Here is a 15,256-nt window from a genome sequence, read left to right on the forward strand (position 1 = left end):
AGGGTTCGGGAAACGTTTTACCTTGCTGCAGGCAAACCGGACGGACGGACAGCTGCAACGGCTAGAAAGGTGAACAAGTGCCGGAGCCGAACCCCGCTGACTAATTGGATTTTCTGTGCGTGCCAGGTGCAGAAGACAGACTTCCAGCAAATAATACAAAAAGTTGTTGTATTCAAATCAATCAATTGCAGTGGAAAATCGAACGTGAAGTGTGCTGAACGTGTGCGCCGGCAAATACAAAAAAAATATAACATTTTCTATATTTTTTGTGAGTTTTTGCAACAAAGAATTCAACATTTTCCCCTATTGTCGTCACGTTTTTTCTAAATAGTGTGTGTGTGGCATCTTTTAGGCGCGTACAATGAACGCTCGAAAAAATCATAGCATACTTTTAAGGCGCAATATTAAAAGTAGTACCTATATCAAACTGAGCAGCGCCACTGTGTAATAATTACGTTTTGATGTAGATAACCATGTCAAATAACGTCCGATGCCTACTTTTCGTGTAGAATATAATCTCCCCAGCTATATTTTATTTTTCTTCTGTTTAAATTCTTTTGATGAAGGAAAAATTATTTTAGGCACTTGAGAGTAATATTGGTTGACTGAAAAAGAAAAAAAAGCGAAAAAAAGATACTTTGTGTTCGACCGTGACAGGACTCGAACCTGCAATCTTCGGATCCGAAGTCCGACGCCTTATCCATTAGGCCACACGGTCGCTTGTGTATTGTCGTTTTAAACGGGAATAAGTACGCGCACTCATGCTCTAGGGTTCTTGTTCCATTCAGTAGCACGGCACTCGCTTTCCGCCCCCTCGGATTCCAACGCGAATTAAAGTTATATAATAAAAAAGCAAAAAAAAAAAAAAACGAAACGAATATGAAACCCACCCCGCGACGACGTAGTTTCAAGACGAAACAACCCAAATCGAACGTGTACAATCCTTTGGTGCGCTACCGCCCGACGGCCTACGTACGGAATGGCATCATTGGCGGCGGCGAGGGCCCCGGCTCCAGTGGCATCTACCAGATCGACGACCGGGTGTACACCACCAACAAAATGTTCCTCCGCGATGGCTACATGTATCCCCGCCAGCCCGGCCAGCCCATGGATCCCCGGTACCCGCTGGAGTTGCACGAGTTCCCGCAACATTTCGGCGCCACTGGCCTGCAGCTGGTCAGCACGCCAAAGGTGCACATAGCCGGGGAGTATTTGGAAGAGCAGCAACAGCAGCAGCAGCCCCAGCAGGTGCATCTGCAGCAGGAACAGGAGCGACAGGGCCGCAAAGCTGCCGCCGCTGCCGAAATAAATCTGGCCAATCACGTCTACTGGCTGGGCAAGCAAAAGTCCCGCTCCCGTTCCCGCAGCAACAGTGCGGGCAACAAGAGCATGGCCAGCTGCCTGGGCGGAGGTGGGGGCGGCGGCGGCAGCAGGGACCGGGATCGGGATCGTCCCTATATACGGAATGTGGACGATCTGCTGAAGGCAATGGGCAAAAGGGAGGCAAATGCTGAAACAGCATCCACGGCATCGCAGCGACGACGCTTCAAAAAGGTAGGCATGTCAATCCCCAAAAGCAAATACAAATCAATCATCGCCGTGGATTGCATTTGTCAACCCAATGATTGCAACATTTTCAATTGTTGTGGCAAGGTGTGGCAAGACCACCTTAATTACATTTACATTTGTTGCGCCTCGTTCCGCCAGGCCATCCGTCATCACCCGATCCGCCGAGTCGCCTCTGCAGTGGACAGAACTGAGGCACTGAAGCCTGGCAACCAGACATCATTTGGGTTGTGGCACGGCCCCTGGGGTGCGTCTGCGCAAAAATTAAAATTAATGATGTTCCGAAATTCGCCTCTGGCCTAAAAGGGGAAATTGGTAGGAGTAGTGCAGAAAAGATGGCAGGGGGGGGGCAGGTCCGGACAGTAGCTGCTAATTTGCCATCCCAAAAAAAAACGAGGGGGAACGTTGTGAGTTGCTGCGGACACCGCAACTCTACGGTTATACCCGATACTAAGTCTGTATGGCTCTCCTCCGGCAGACGCCGCTAATATAAAACGACACGACAAAGAGTGCGTGCGAGAGAGACAGAAAATCAGTCTGAGCGTGACGTCGGGAGCTGCGTAGCCAATGCAAATTGATTTGTTCCTTTTGGCTACAAAAATTATCTGATCTGATCCAGATTCAGCAATCTGATAGATATGGTCATTATCTATGATTCTGCGTTTTTAGTTTTCTCAAATCTACAATATTGTGGATGCAAAAGATTTTCGTCCTTTGTGGGGGCGGAAGGGGGTGGGGCGAAATTTTGAGATATACGTTTTATAGTGACATCTAACAGGAGTGCGGATACTAAATTTGGTTACTCTAGCTTTAATAGTCTCTGAGATTTGTGAATATCCCCAGATTTGCATCTTTTGCGGGGGCGGAACGGGGTGTGGCGAAATTTTGAAACAAACTCGTCTCGGTCCGATATATTAGGAGTGTGGATACCAAATTTGGTTGCTCTAGCTTTTATAGTCTCTGAGATCTAGGCGCTAATGTTTTACTCTAAGCAAAGCCGCCTATGCTACGTGTGTGTTAGAGAGAGACAGGGCGAGAAAAAATGAAATTGTTTTCTTGATGCTGGCCATAATAATAATACGATCCAATTCAGATTCCGCAGTCTAAAAGATATGGTCATTCTCTACGATTCTGCGATTTTGGTTTTCTCGTATCTTTAAAATTGTGGATGCCACAGATTTTCGCCCTTTGTGGGAGCGGAAGTGGGCGGGGCAAAGTTTTGAAATATTTTTGGAGCAGTGACATATCACAGAAGTCTGGATCCAAAACATCGTTGCTCTAGCTCTTATAGTCTTTGAGCATTAGGCGCTGAAGGGGACGGACAGACGGACGGACGGACAGACAGACAGGGCTCAATCGACTCGGCTATTGATGCTGATCAAGAATATATATACTTTATAGGGTCGGAAACGATTCCTTCTGGACGTTACACACATCCACTTTTACCACAAATCTAATATACCCCAATACTCATTTTGAGTATCGGGTATAAAAACACACCTGCCCCATAAAAAGATATTCACTCTACTTTTGGAACTCCTCCAACTCCAACTCCACTCCTCTCCACTCCACTCTGCTCCACTCTTTCTCCTTGATTCTTTTTCAATTTCTGAAAAGCCTGCTCTTTGATGCGGTTCCTTTAAGCCTTTGTCTCCCCCCCCCCCACACACTTTTCCCTGTGTCCTTTTATGCAGTTTTTTAAACCACTGCTGTTCAGGCAGCCATGACGATTTGGTTTTTGCTTTATTTTAGATTTTTATTTTAAACTTGGTTTCTTTTTTTTTTTTTTGCATTTGCTTTGCTGTGGTGTCTTCTTCGTCATTAGTGGATTTGTTGCTTCTTCTGGTTTATTTTTCTGGCTTAATTCCTCTCTCGCTTGGGGCACAATTTATGCGCTTCTGTTTCGGATTCCAATTCTCGGACTCGGTCTACTCTGAGGAGCACTTGAGTTTGAGAAATTGGTTTCGTTGATTGTGCTTTTGGGGCAGAAACAGAACAGTGCTTCGAGGAGTGAAGATAAATGGTGGCACCACCTTTATGAGGGTATGAGAGAGTTTGGGAGAGAAGTGTGGAAAAAAGGGTTACAGAAAACGAAGAATATTTTTAACTGGAGTTTTCTTCAATTTTAATGTAAATAATAAATAAAATAAATAAATAAAAAAAATAATAATACATAAATCATTTTTATCAACATATATATGTATATCAATATCATTTACAACCGCTTCGTTCCTTCGCTCCAGCCAGATATTGAATATTCCGCTCATCCGAAAGTGCTGATTTGTGCTATTCATTCAATTAATGCTTCCAAATGACATCGTTCGAAGCAGCAGAATTAGTTCATAGCTTCTTACTTATTTGTATATATCTCATAATCCCCATTATCTCGTTCTCTGACTCTCTACAAGTGTCTCTCTCTTTCAATATCAACACAATTCCCAATCACTCTTCAACCACTGTATAGTCTCCTACTCCCAGCCATGACTCAACTTCCGGCTGTGTGTAAAATTCCATTTATAATTTCGCATCAACTCGAATGAAATGAAGTAAATTGTAAATGGAAGTGGAAGTGGAAGAAACCCAACGAAATGAGCATAAATTTATGCACTATATATGCAAGCCCCTAGATTCAAAAGAGTTAAGGATTTTAAGCCAAATCCGGGCAAGGAATTTCCCATATGCAAAGGCAAAAGCAAAAGCAAAAGGAAAAACCAAAAGCCCAAGCATTGGCAATGCAGTGCAAGTTGTCTCTGGTTGGGGGAATTCCCCCCATTTTTTGCTCGCTGCAGTTACTCGTAAATTTAATAAAGCCTTTGCCCTCGTACTCCTCTCTGGCTGATGTTGGCATGTGTTGTGGCATTTTCTTGAGGGTCTGTCTCTCTGTCTCTTCCTCCGAAGAAAGTTGTGCCCAGTAACTTGTTAACAAAACTTCACAGATGGTCTTTTAGTTTGGTTTTTTTTGTGGTTTTACATTTTTCTGCTTTCAAGGCAGTCACGTGCCAAGATACCATATTTTTTGTTGCAGTTGCGGCATCTGATTGAAAATGCAAGCCGGGTTGTCAGTTCCAATCAAGCAATGGGGAGTAAGGAGTGTGAAAACCCCAAAGAATTGGCTTTGTTTAGTTGCAGCTTTAGGGCTAATTAAAATGTGAAGTTTTCAAAAAGTTTGGGAAGTTCAAAGTAATATTGTGATAACTGGAAGCTAAGGAAAGTTTTCCGGGAATTGAAAGTGAACAAAAATTATTTATTCAAAGTAAAATTAAGAATAATACTTTTAATAATAACGAAATTCTGCTTGTTATAATTCAATCATTTTGACTGGTCTCTGTTTATATCTCTTAAACCACAAAATCCGTATTATCCGCCTCAAGCCAGCAATATGACACAATCTCTGCGGATAATCTGCCTGTCTAAATATCTTTGACCAACAATTACGCCCCTCCGCGGAGCTCCGGAGACTTGTGCACATTTTTGGTGTACAAACTGCAGTAAGACAAACCCCACCAAAACCCTCTAGGCCCTCCTCCCCTTCCAAAAAAATACATATATATTTATACATATATAATTTGTAATGACCAACAGCAGAAACCAGCTGGCGTTTCTATGACGCCCCAAACAAAGCAATAATTGTGTCAAAAAAAAAAAACTAAGAGACAAAGAAAAATAAAGCAGTGAAAAAGTTTGAAGTCGTGGCTTATCGAAGCTCTAATACCCAGTAGCTAGTTTCTATAGATTGAAAATAGAGCAGCATAGCGGATTTAATAGGTGTTCAAGGAGCCAAACGATATAAGCATATTTACGGAAAAATAACATTTAAAAGAGATCAATGTGCAGCTCCATTTCCGCATGATTGAGTTTAATTGCTTTATTTACTTTGGACCCTGATTGAACACTGGCTGTACTATATAGTACACAGATATCCGATCATCTGTCCAATCCATTTTTGTTTTAATTTCTCTGCAGGAGATCCTCTACGAATGTAAAACTCACATTTGTATCAAATTGTAGCTTCTTATCGAAGAACCACTGAAGGGACAACATATAATCCCCCGTCGGGAGGGGCAGACGCAACAGCTCGAACTTCAGATAAAAATCCTTGACAATTTGTGGACCCTTTAAAGGAAAAACTAAACATTTTCCCACTATTAACCTTATGACTATTCGAGTATCTTACCACAAAGGGGCACGTGTGGTTTATGTTTGAAAACTCTTTAAATAGCCCATATATTAAATTAGCCACGGGGATATTCGGCTTTTGCAAATACCGGCAGACATCAACATGAAAATCGAATAGCCAGGGCTTGTATCCATTTGCCCTCTTGAACACTCGGCTATGAATTGATATATCTTTGGCTGGATGTAGCACCGTTCCATTCATATTGCAGAGCACTTTGTTCCGACTGACGGCCTTCAGACGACAGTTATGGAACACAAACCAGGATGTATTGTGGCTCTCGCAGGCGACGTTCGTAAACTTGAAGATCACAGCATCCTGAAATGGTTCCACACATATTTCAGAGCGTTTCACATACGTGTCTCAATAGTTGATCAATAATTAACATACATTCAAGTCAAAGTTGAATGCTATCCATACTGCGAAGAGCACGAAGATTAATGGATTGAACCCCATTCAACTGTTTTGTATTCTGTTCGGAGACCAACTAATATTCCAAATTTCGTGGCTCGAATAGTGTACTTATAAGAGGAAATGATTCGTTTAATTACAGTTCAATTATTAGCTGGCGAATATTTTTTGTAAGGAAAATTACCAGCTAATTTATATCGTTTTATAATGTTCCTCCGCTTTATTAGTAGATTAACAAAAGCGATATACCAGATATTATCCCATGATATAGAACCCCATCACTAGCATCGAACCATAAAAAGAGCAAAAGGCAAGAGCCTCAGTCAGTGTATAAATCAATCGATTTTCTATAGGATATATAATTTTTCAATTCAAAGTACGAGTGAATATGGAAAATTCTTTAATGAGAAAATCAAAAATGAGTGCCCTATAGCAAATGGTGTTATTGTAATATATTGTATTGTATGAGCCCCAAAAAAAAATATGATGTATATGCTGAGAGAGCGCTTTAGCGAAGTCAGCTCTAACCTAGCACTTACCATCGAATTTTGACTGATATATTCCACCAGAGCTTGTTATTTAAACTCTTATTTTCACCGAATATGGACATGTGTGATTAAGTTTTGAATAGAATTTGAAAGCCCAGAGAAGCCACTGGATGATAAGGTTTATTCGGCGTTCTCTTTACGATAATGTAGTAAATTTTTGATGAAGGCAAAGCGTTGCATGGATAAGATCGATGACAAAATGAAGGGCGCAGGAGAAAGTTAAAGAAAAAATAGACAAGCTGTTGATTTCTGATCTATATATTTCCCGAATTTATTTATGGTATCGTATGGTAAATTTTTCTGGCTGTTACATGCATTTGCAGGAATTGAACATGCCCCTTTGCACACTCTCTTTGAGTACTGGGTATCAAAAATTAAAAGACACGCCGACAATTTGAAATGTTGCACGTGCTCACGAAATTTTATGAGCAATCTAGGAAAATACAAATAAATAAAAGCAACAGAGTAAGGGGGAAAGACAGAGAGAGAGAGAGAGAAAGAGAGAGAGAGGGAGAGAGAGGTACTGATAATATAATTGCTGTTGCATTAAGTTTTGGGGTAATTGCTTCACATAAGCCAGGTCATTAACGGCGGACGGCGGTCCGCCAGATAGAAATCAACGCTTCAAACTTATTCCACCCAAAGAAAAAAAGAAAATAAACCAAGAAACAATTTAGTTTAATTGAATTTTTGGGGAAAATAAAGTATAAACAACTCAACTTTGGCTATCGGTGGAGGAGGCTATCGTAGAGGGGGGGAAGAGTCAAGTTATTTAATTGAAATTCTTTCACTTCTGTCTGCTGTCTGGCACATAACCTACGTTAATATGTTACCCATTGACCCACCGCCACCCAACCCCTTCTTGAGGCGGACTCTGAGTTACGGTATTGTTTTGGTTTCCTTATTTTTCCGCATTTCCCATTCGTTGGCTTTCTGTCTACTCATGCAGAAGCACTTGAACAGACTCGCGGGGGGAAGACTCTTCTTGGGTTTTGTTTTGAAAGGTGGAGGAGGAGTTTCCTGGTCTGGTCAAAAACAGCAGAGACCTAGAAAAATATCATACCTTCAATGACAAGAAACTATTTATGGATATTTGCCGGGCATGTTTTGCTGGGGTTTTGTTTATGGCCAAGGATTTAGGATAAGTGGAATGGAATTATAAAGAGAGACAAGGTTAAGTGGAATACATAGTGGTATGTGATTCAGACATACTACAATCCAATCCCCTCACAAGGATATAATATACCGATAAATACAAGTACTTTCCACAGTACTGAGATCCTTCGGAAGAAGTGGCTTGTTATTGCCACAGCACCTCCCCCATACGAGTATTTATGATGGAATTTATACGACCTAAGCAGGTCTTAGGCAGGTATTGTGCCCCTCCTTGTGGCATATTAGATATTCCATTACCATTCCTTCATATTTATGATAGTGCTTAGCCAAATGCTTACCTGTAAATCAAAGAAATACTTAAATACATACATCTACTGACCGCACTTAACGCCCTTGCAATCGGTGACTGACTCATGGCTCATGCCCCAACCATCTGGTCTCCAACTCTCCCTCCCTCTCTCCCTCTCTCCCTCTCTCGCTCTCTTACCGAACTCTACAATTCTCTCCTTAACATGACACGCAAGTTCCTTAAGCATTTGCTGCACTCATTGCAAATTCACAGCAGCAGGCACTGTCGCTCCAACAACAACAACAAAAGCTCCTCCATCGCATTCCTATAAATACCAACTTCACACTGACTGCGGGGACCGCGGGCCTGCAGCTCCAGCAAAAGCTGGCAAGTTTTTCTTTTATCTTTGATTGCAAACTTGAACAGAGAGCGCACCAGGCAGCACCAGGCATCGCCAGGCAGCACCCAACAGGCAGCAACAGACAAGAAAGGAAGGCAGGCTCTCTTCAGAGACTGGAGACTTTGATACCCTCTCTTTCAGATGCATGTTTCCTTTGAGAGCTATTCGAGTTGAGGGTAGAGTATAGGACGAGGTTAAATGGAATACATAGTGGACTTGAGAGTCTGGAGCCAGCTATTACCCATTAGACACTTGTTGAGCTTCGCTTTAAATATATTTTGATTATAGGATAGAGTTTATAGGATAGAGTCTTAAGATTTTATTCAAATTAATTCCAGCTCTAATTTTAATAATTGTTTAATATATTTATGAAAAAAAGATCCCTAAGATTTAATATTATATCTGAATTTGTATAAATATCCCTCCAAGTCTTCCCCTACAACCCATAATTGCTACGGCAGTCCCCTGAAGCATAAAGTGGATTCTGTGCAGAGTGTCACTCAAAAGGACATAGATATACCTATGCTGGATCCTTTACTGTAGTCCAAACTTCTCTTCAAAGACATGCCACCCCTCTTTGAAGAGTATTGCCATAAACTCCTTCGGACAGAGCGAGCGGAGAGGAGCCTTGCCAGTGCTGCCCATTTTGTAGCGCTGTCGCTTTGAGTGGAGTGGAACCACAAACACACACACACACGCGCATACACTCGGACACATACAGATGGAACCGAAAAGTTGCCTGGCAACATTTCGCTGCTCATGTTGCCAGCAACAAGTTTACGTACGTGTCTACCTGAATCCGAATCCGCACACACCTGAATCAAAGGGGCGCATGGGTGCGTGTGTATTTGTGTGTGTGTGTGTGAGCATTTTTGAGCATATTTTTTTTTTTTTTTTGTTGGACGTACCTACACGTACGCCGTCGCCACAGCCGCCGTCGCCGTCGGCTTTTGCTTTTTCTTGAGCGTGCCGCGCCGCGGCGTCCATTTCAAAAGTCGACAAAAGTTGGTGGCGAATGGACGCGATTAACGGATGAAAATTTTTTGGTGATACTCGGAGCGAGCTCTCTCGATATATTGATACCCTACCTCCCACGCCACCCCCCCTCTCAGTGATATTTACGTGTGTGTGTGTGTTGGTGTGTGTGTATGCTGTGATTTGTATTGCTGTTTCGCTTGCTCTTTCATCGGTTTCTTCGTGTCGGTGTTTGTTCGGTTTATTTCGGGGGCGCCTGTACTTTTTTATGCGATCCGATCGAACGTGCCTGGCATTATCCCGCTATCCGCGATCGGCGATCCCCAATCCCCGATCCGTGCCTTTGGCATTAGTTGCTGTTTTGTCACGCGCGCGTCTCGCGACTTCAATTAATTAACAAAAGCAACAACAAACACAACAAATCCACTCAAAAATCATACACAAAAAAAGAAAAAAATGTAATTCCAAGTGTCATATGCTACAGTGCCCAAAACCCGTTCTTGCACCAACAAAATAAAAAAAAAGAAGGAGAAAATCTTGCATTGACATTTTTTTTGTTGTTTGCCACAAGAACAAGATTTTCAAATGTCTGTGCAGCATGTTGCACTGAGCAAAAGCAGCATCAACCATCGTAGCCTCTACACAGCGAACAAGGAATATCATCGGAGATCATACAATAATTGTTGCAGCGCATTCCATACCTCCTGAGAGATGGATATAGTCAGCGGCTCGGGAGCGGGCAATCAACACGTTCTGCCAAACAACCACTTTCGTCATGAATCATTTCAGCAACAGGTAACCAGCGACACAGCAACGAACAGAACACAGAACCGAAACCACCAGAAAATATCTACAAACTGGGGCACTTTTATTATGTTTTTAAGGGAATTTAAACGATTTAAAGGCATTATTTTATGGATATCTGGAGGGCTTTACTGACCTTTGATTAATGTGATTTAGCACATAGCAAATAAAGACTATCTATAGCTCGTTTTTCCTTTATTATAGGGTACACCAGAAAGACTCTTGGAAAATGCATTTCCATTAGAAAGCAATACAAAATAATTACAAAAAAACCCCTGCTCGGCACCCTGTACCCCCCTTCCGTATCTGTGCACCATCTATCCTCCAGTAAAGATCTCCCTCCCAACTCATTAGTTAAGCCAAATCTGTTTGCACTCCTCATTTGCTTTGGAAAACTCTCACCTCACCTCATCAGGCAGCAAAAAGAGTCTCGACGGAGAGGTGTGTGGCGTGTGGGCTGGGGGGGTGGGGGGGAAAGCAAGTGCCAAGTTTGCACTAAGTGAAAATGCATTGAAAAAACACGAAGAAGAAACGGCTGTTTCTTTTTTTTATGGACAGACAGAGACAGACCGACCCGTAAAGGTTACACACGAAAGAGAGTTCGAGCTAAACAAATTGATGGTTAGACCAGCGATGCCAAAAGTTTGATAACCCCCTCTCAGGCAACCCGATCCGATATCCCAAAACTGATATCTACATCGTATCCATCGTATGCCTGCCGTTTAATCACCAAAATTACCTTTTTATAGCATACGAAAATCGAATGAAAAGCCCGAAAAGACCGAAAGGAAACGCTTAATTAACATTCGAGTGTATAATTTCCACATGGCAAAAGGATATATAAAATAATCAACAAAAGCCAACAAATTGCTGCAACTAGTGGAGAGGGAGATGCCAGAGGGAGCGAGTGAGAGGGCACGCTGTTGTTGCAACTGTCATTACATCCGTGCAACCTGTTGCTTGGACTCTCTGCCTCTGCCAGTGCCAGTGCCACTGTATCTGTATCTGTCGCTGGGGTAATCAACCAGAGAGCCACCAAAATGAATATACGAGTATGGGCAAGGAAAATGCGATGCCAATGTGGGGAGTGTGGAAGGGGGGATTGGGGAGGGGAAAACTTGTACTCGTAAAATTAATGAACTTTTCGAAAGTGAAACTTTTGATGAAGTGGCGCTTTTTTGTCTTTGAATATGAACGTGAAACATTTTGAATATTTTAAATCTAAGAGTTAGGGAAATTGCTGAAGGAAAAACTGGTTACAAAACTCAGAAAACAGAAGTGGGACTAAGTGAAAATTAGTTGGAAAATGGCATGAATCTAAGATGAAAGTGGAATAAACGTGGAAAGAGAAGAAAAAGTGTTCTGATAGCTCCCCAAAGATTAGTTCTCTTATGGAAAATATCAATAGAAATTGATCTTTGAAGTATTCATTAACCCTCTAGTGATGTCTTGGGGCCTTCTCTTTAGCTCTGAATAGGCTCCAGAGGTTTCAGAGAACCATTTTGTCACCTTTTTCTCGCATACCGACTGCACTCTCCCCTCGATAAACTTGGAACCCCCTTGAAACCCCCTTGAAAACCCCTCTCTTGGGTAGAAAAACTTGACATTGATGATCGACTAGTAGTAGACTAGACTCGGTCTCTCTGCCTCTGTATGTGGCTCCAACTATAGCTCTGGCATTCACTTTTATGTATGTTTTTTTTCTTTTCTGCTGGCTCCAAGACCTGCCGCAATCTTTGGGGCGACATATTGGAATGCATAATTCATGGCTACAGCTAATATATTGATTATAGCCGAGACTTGACGATGGAATTCCATTGCTATGCTATTTTTATGGCCATTCACTGATGGAACAGAGCTTTTACGGCCCGATGACTACTATTTATGGGAATAACTGTGTGATATGTGATATGTATGCAGATATGGTATAGAAAGTAGAAGTTGATGGGGTTCCCACATAACGATAATTATCATTCGTGGGAATAATAAGTGGAAACTGGATGGGGAATGGATCTATAAAGAAAGTATAAGTAGAAACCGCACCAATAAATATCTCATCCTGATTCCATAGAATACCTTTTCCATTGCCAAGTTCAACACGAAATCCCTTCAATATTTATGAAGACATTTTGAAGCTGAAGCTTAAAACCGCAATTTATGCTCCAGCTTTGAAAGCAAATCCTTTAAACCGATTTCTGGAAAAGCAAATATACACAGAAGAGCCCCATACCATGCCAGGCCATGCCATAAAGAATCTCTACCTCTGTATCAAGAGAGGAGGAAAGAAACCAGTTTTTCACATGACCATAAAGAATACCAGCAACGGATTCGATCTCTGACAAAAAATAAAAGACCAAAAGAACAAGAAACACGTATTCGAGAGGGGCCCTAGCACACAGTCACCAACAAAAGTCTACAAAAGAACTCTCCAAGGGTGCCGGGGGGGGGGACGGGGTACGGGGGTTTTTGAGTGAGAATTTCCACTCAAAACTAAAACTCGCTTTGAAAGAAAGAAAAAGTCTTTAACAGACTCCAGACAGAATCCAAGTCAAGTCAAGTTGTTGTTGAACTGGTTTCCGATCCGAAGATCAGAGGTGGAGGAGAGGAACAGGCGAAATGGAACACACACACCATAGCCGGGCCCGGGCCCTTTGGAGACTTTGATTTTGGAGACTCCAACTCTCTGTCTCTCTCTGTCTCGCTCTATCGCCCTGCATGCGGGTGTTTCTCCAACGTTTAACCCATTGATTTATATTGGTAATTTAACGCCATTATTGTGCAGCTGCCACTCCTGACTCCAGCTCTTTGACTCTTTTGGGAAAGTTATCTAACAGAAGGGGGGAGGCCATGAACTGCATTGAACCAGACAATTGAGTGATTTCTATTTCTGCTCTGGGGGCCAGGGCCAGGGGCTGGGGCAGGGGCCCTTCCCATGTTTCGAGGCAATTACCTCGCCCCCCCAACCGACTCCCAAACATATCCCCAGCTAGGGCTACACCTCCATGTTCCTCCATGATTCGTGGTCTGTTGCCATGTTATGCCTTCATAATTGTTTGGGCTTGCAATCAAAAAAAACCATACAAAGTGGAAAATGGATAAAAATTGTAACCCTTTTTCCCCCTATTTTCACTCTTTCCCTCGAAATTGAGCTGTAAAATTGTTAATTTAGCTTCTGTCTTGTGTTAGTCACGTGAGCTTCAAATTAAGTTTTGGTACCCAGCACTAATCGGGCGTGGGGGTGTATTAAATTCGTGTAAACGTACGTAACACCAAGAAGGAAGCGTTGCCAACATAAATAAATCTAATGGGTGATAGAATAATAAATAAATCCGAAAAGGAGATATATTCTGGACGTTGATATGCAATGACTGCATCTTTCAAGTGCCGATGCCATTACTGCACCCTCAAGTTACGCTTCGATCCCAGGCAAAACGCAGCCCAACAGACCGAGGGGCTCTACCGCATGACGCGCGGCGCATTACATGATAGAAAGATAGTAAAATATATGTAGTACAGGGTATCTTGGTGTCGAGCCACGTGTACTTTGATGGAAAGTAAGTATTCCGAATGTATTTTTGCTGTTGTTGAATGTAGTCATTCCTGCCTGCAATTAGCGCATTCGTGCGGGGAGGATTCGATTCAGTTGTGGCTATAAATAAACAAAGTTGGGAATGGCCCCTCCCCTCCCCCTGAATAGAGGGCGTTTGGCAACCAAAGCGACATTTAAACCCGATTCGATAGAGTCTTGCAGACCCTAAGGTTGTTTCTTGGAAGCCAAAACGGAAAGCTTCCTACTATTTTTCTTAGAACCCATTGCCCCCAGTATATGGCTATGTCCCCCCTCTCTGAGTATGGGTATTCCATTCCACCTGCTTGTCCCACTTCTCACATGCAAAAATTTCACAAACACAATATTTGTACGCGAAACGATCTTATTAAGAGCCAAGATTTATTAGCCGCTTGGAATGGGAAGTCTTGAAATCAAAAGGCGACAATCTGCGAGTAGAAAAAATAAAACTGGATTTTAAACTGGAGGGGCCACCGTTGCTGGAGGGGCACCCCCCCTTCAAGTCGGCACAATCTGCGGTTCATTCAGCAATGTGTGTTGCATAGTTTCAAAGACGGAAAAAGACAAAAAGAAAAACCCCACAGATATAAAATAAGACATGTAAAATGCGTTGAAAGCAACAGCTCTGTTGCATTTTTTGTTGCGGCAAAATACTTGTTTTTTGTTTTTCGTTTTTGGCTTACGAAACCATGCAACACACACAAAACAGTAAGCATTGGAGTAGCGGCAGCGGCAACAGCAGCCACATTGATTAGGAAATGAATGGCAGCGATTTGTAGTTGTATCTTGTGCAGTTTTCAGATACGAGCAGCAGCAACGGCAACCAAATGAAAACTTCACTTGACATGCTGCCTGCCTGCCCCCAAACCGCACCGCACCGCACCGCCCCGCCCCGCCCCGCACACACACCTCCGCGGTGCACATACCGCACCCAGTTTCAAATTCTTGCCGATTGATTCATAATGAAGAAACCTGTTTCTTTTTTTTTTAACAAGAAATGCGGGAAGAGTAATTTCTATAAAACGAAGTTTTTGTACTCTTTTCTATCTATTGAATTTCATAGATATTATTTTTAGGAGATTTTAAGAGGTTTTAAGATTCTCAAATTCGAGGATTTTGTATTAAAAAAGCTAAGTATTTCTCAAAAACTAGAGGATAATGTCATTCAATTTAAAATAAAAAACAAACTCTTATAAATATTATGATTTGCGAAAGATGATTACTTTAGGAACTGAAAAATGTTGATCCAAAATGTTTAAAAAGTTTACAAAATTTAAAATTTTCATAAAAAACTTTACAGATTTGTTTTGATAACTTCTGAAACCAAATAGATTGCTCGTTAGGAAGTAACTAAAGCTATATACAAATAATATAACTAGAATTATATACCTAAATCAGAGATCTG

At 42.0% G+C, this 15,256-nt stretch overlaps 1 protein-coding gene and 1 non-coding gene across 13 annotated transcripts in view; one reads left to right on the forward strand and one right to left on the reverse strand.

Moving 5' to 3' along the window:
- Positions 1 to 15,256, forward strand: part of pyd (zonula occludens-like protein polychaetoid) — a 115,386-nt gene that overhangs the window by 69,222 nt on the left and 30,908 nt on the right. For 2 of the 12 annotated variants that reach the window (XM_015182466.2, XM_033376428.1), the window contains exon 1: positions 865 to 1,554. The exons of 8 other annotated variants lie outside the window; for them this stretch is intronic. In XM_015182466.2, the coding sequence (XP_015037952.2) occupies positions 880 to 1,554 (675 nt within the window). In that variant the 5' untranslated portion in view covers positions 865 to 879. Of the gene's footprint in view, positions 1 to 864; positions 1,555 to 9,841; positions 10,275 to 15,256 lie in introns of those variants that run through there. 2 more of the 12 variants (XM_015182473.2, XM_003736724.3) reach the window with 2 other exon arrangements.
- TRNAR-UCG (transfer RNA arginine (anticodon UCG)) lies at positions 646 to 718 on the reverse strand. The gene has a single exon. It is a non-coding gene; the product is annotated as a tRNA-Arg (tRNA).

The sequence above is a fragment of the Drosophila pseudoobscura genome, chromosome 2 (genome assembly GCF_009870125.1).
Source record: "Drosophila pseudoobscura strain MV-25-SWS-2005 chromosome 2, UCI_Dpse_MV25, whole genome shotgun sequence".
In the NCBI taxonomy this organism is placed as follows: domain Eukaryota; kingdom Metazoa; phylum Arthropoda; class Insecta; order Diptera; family Drosophilidae; genus Drosophila; species Drosophila pseudoobscura.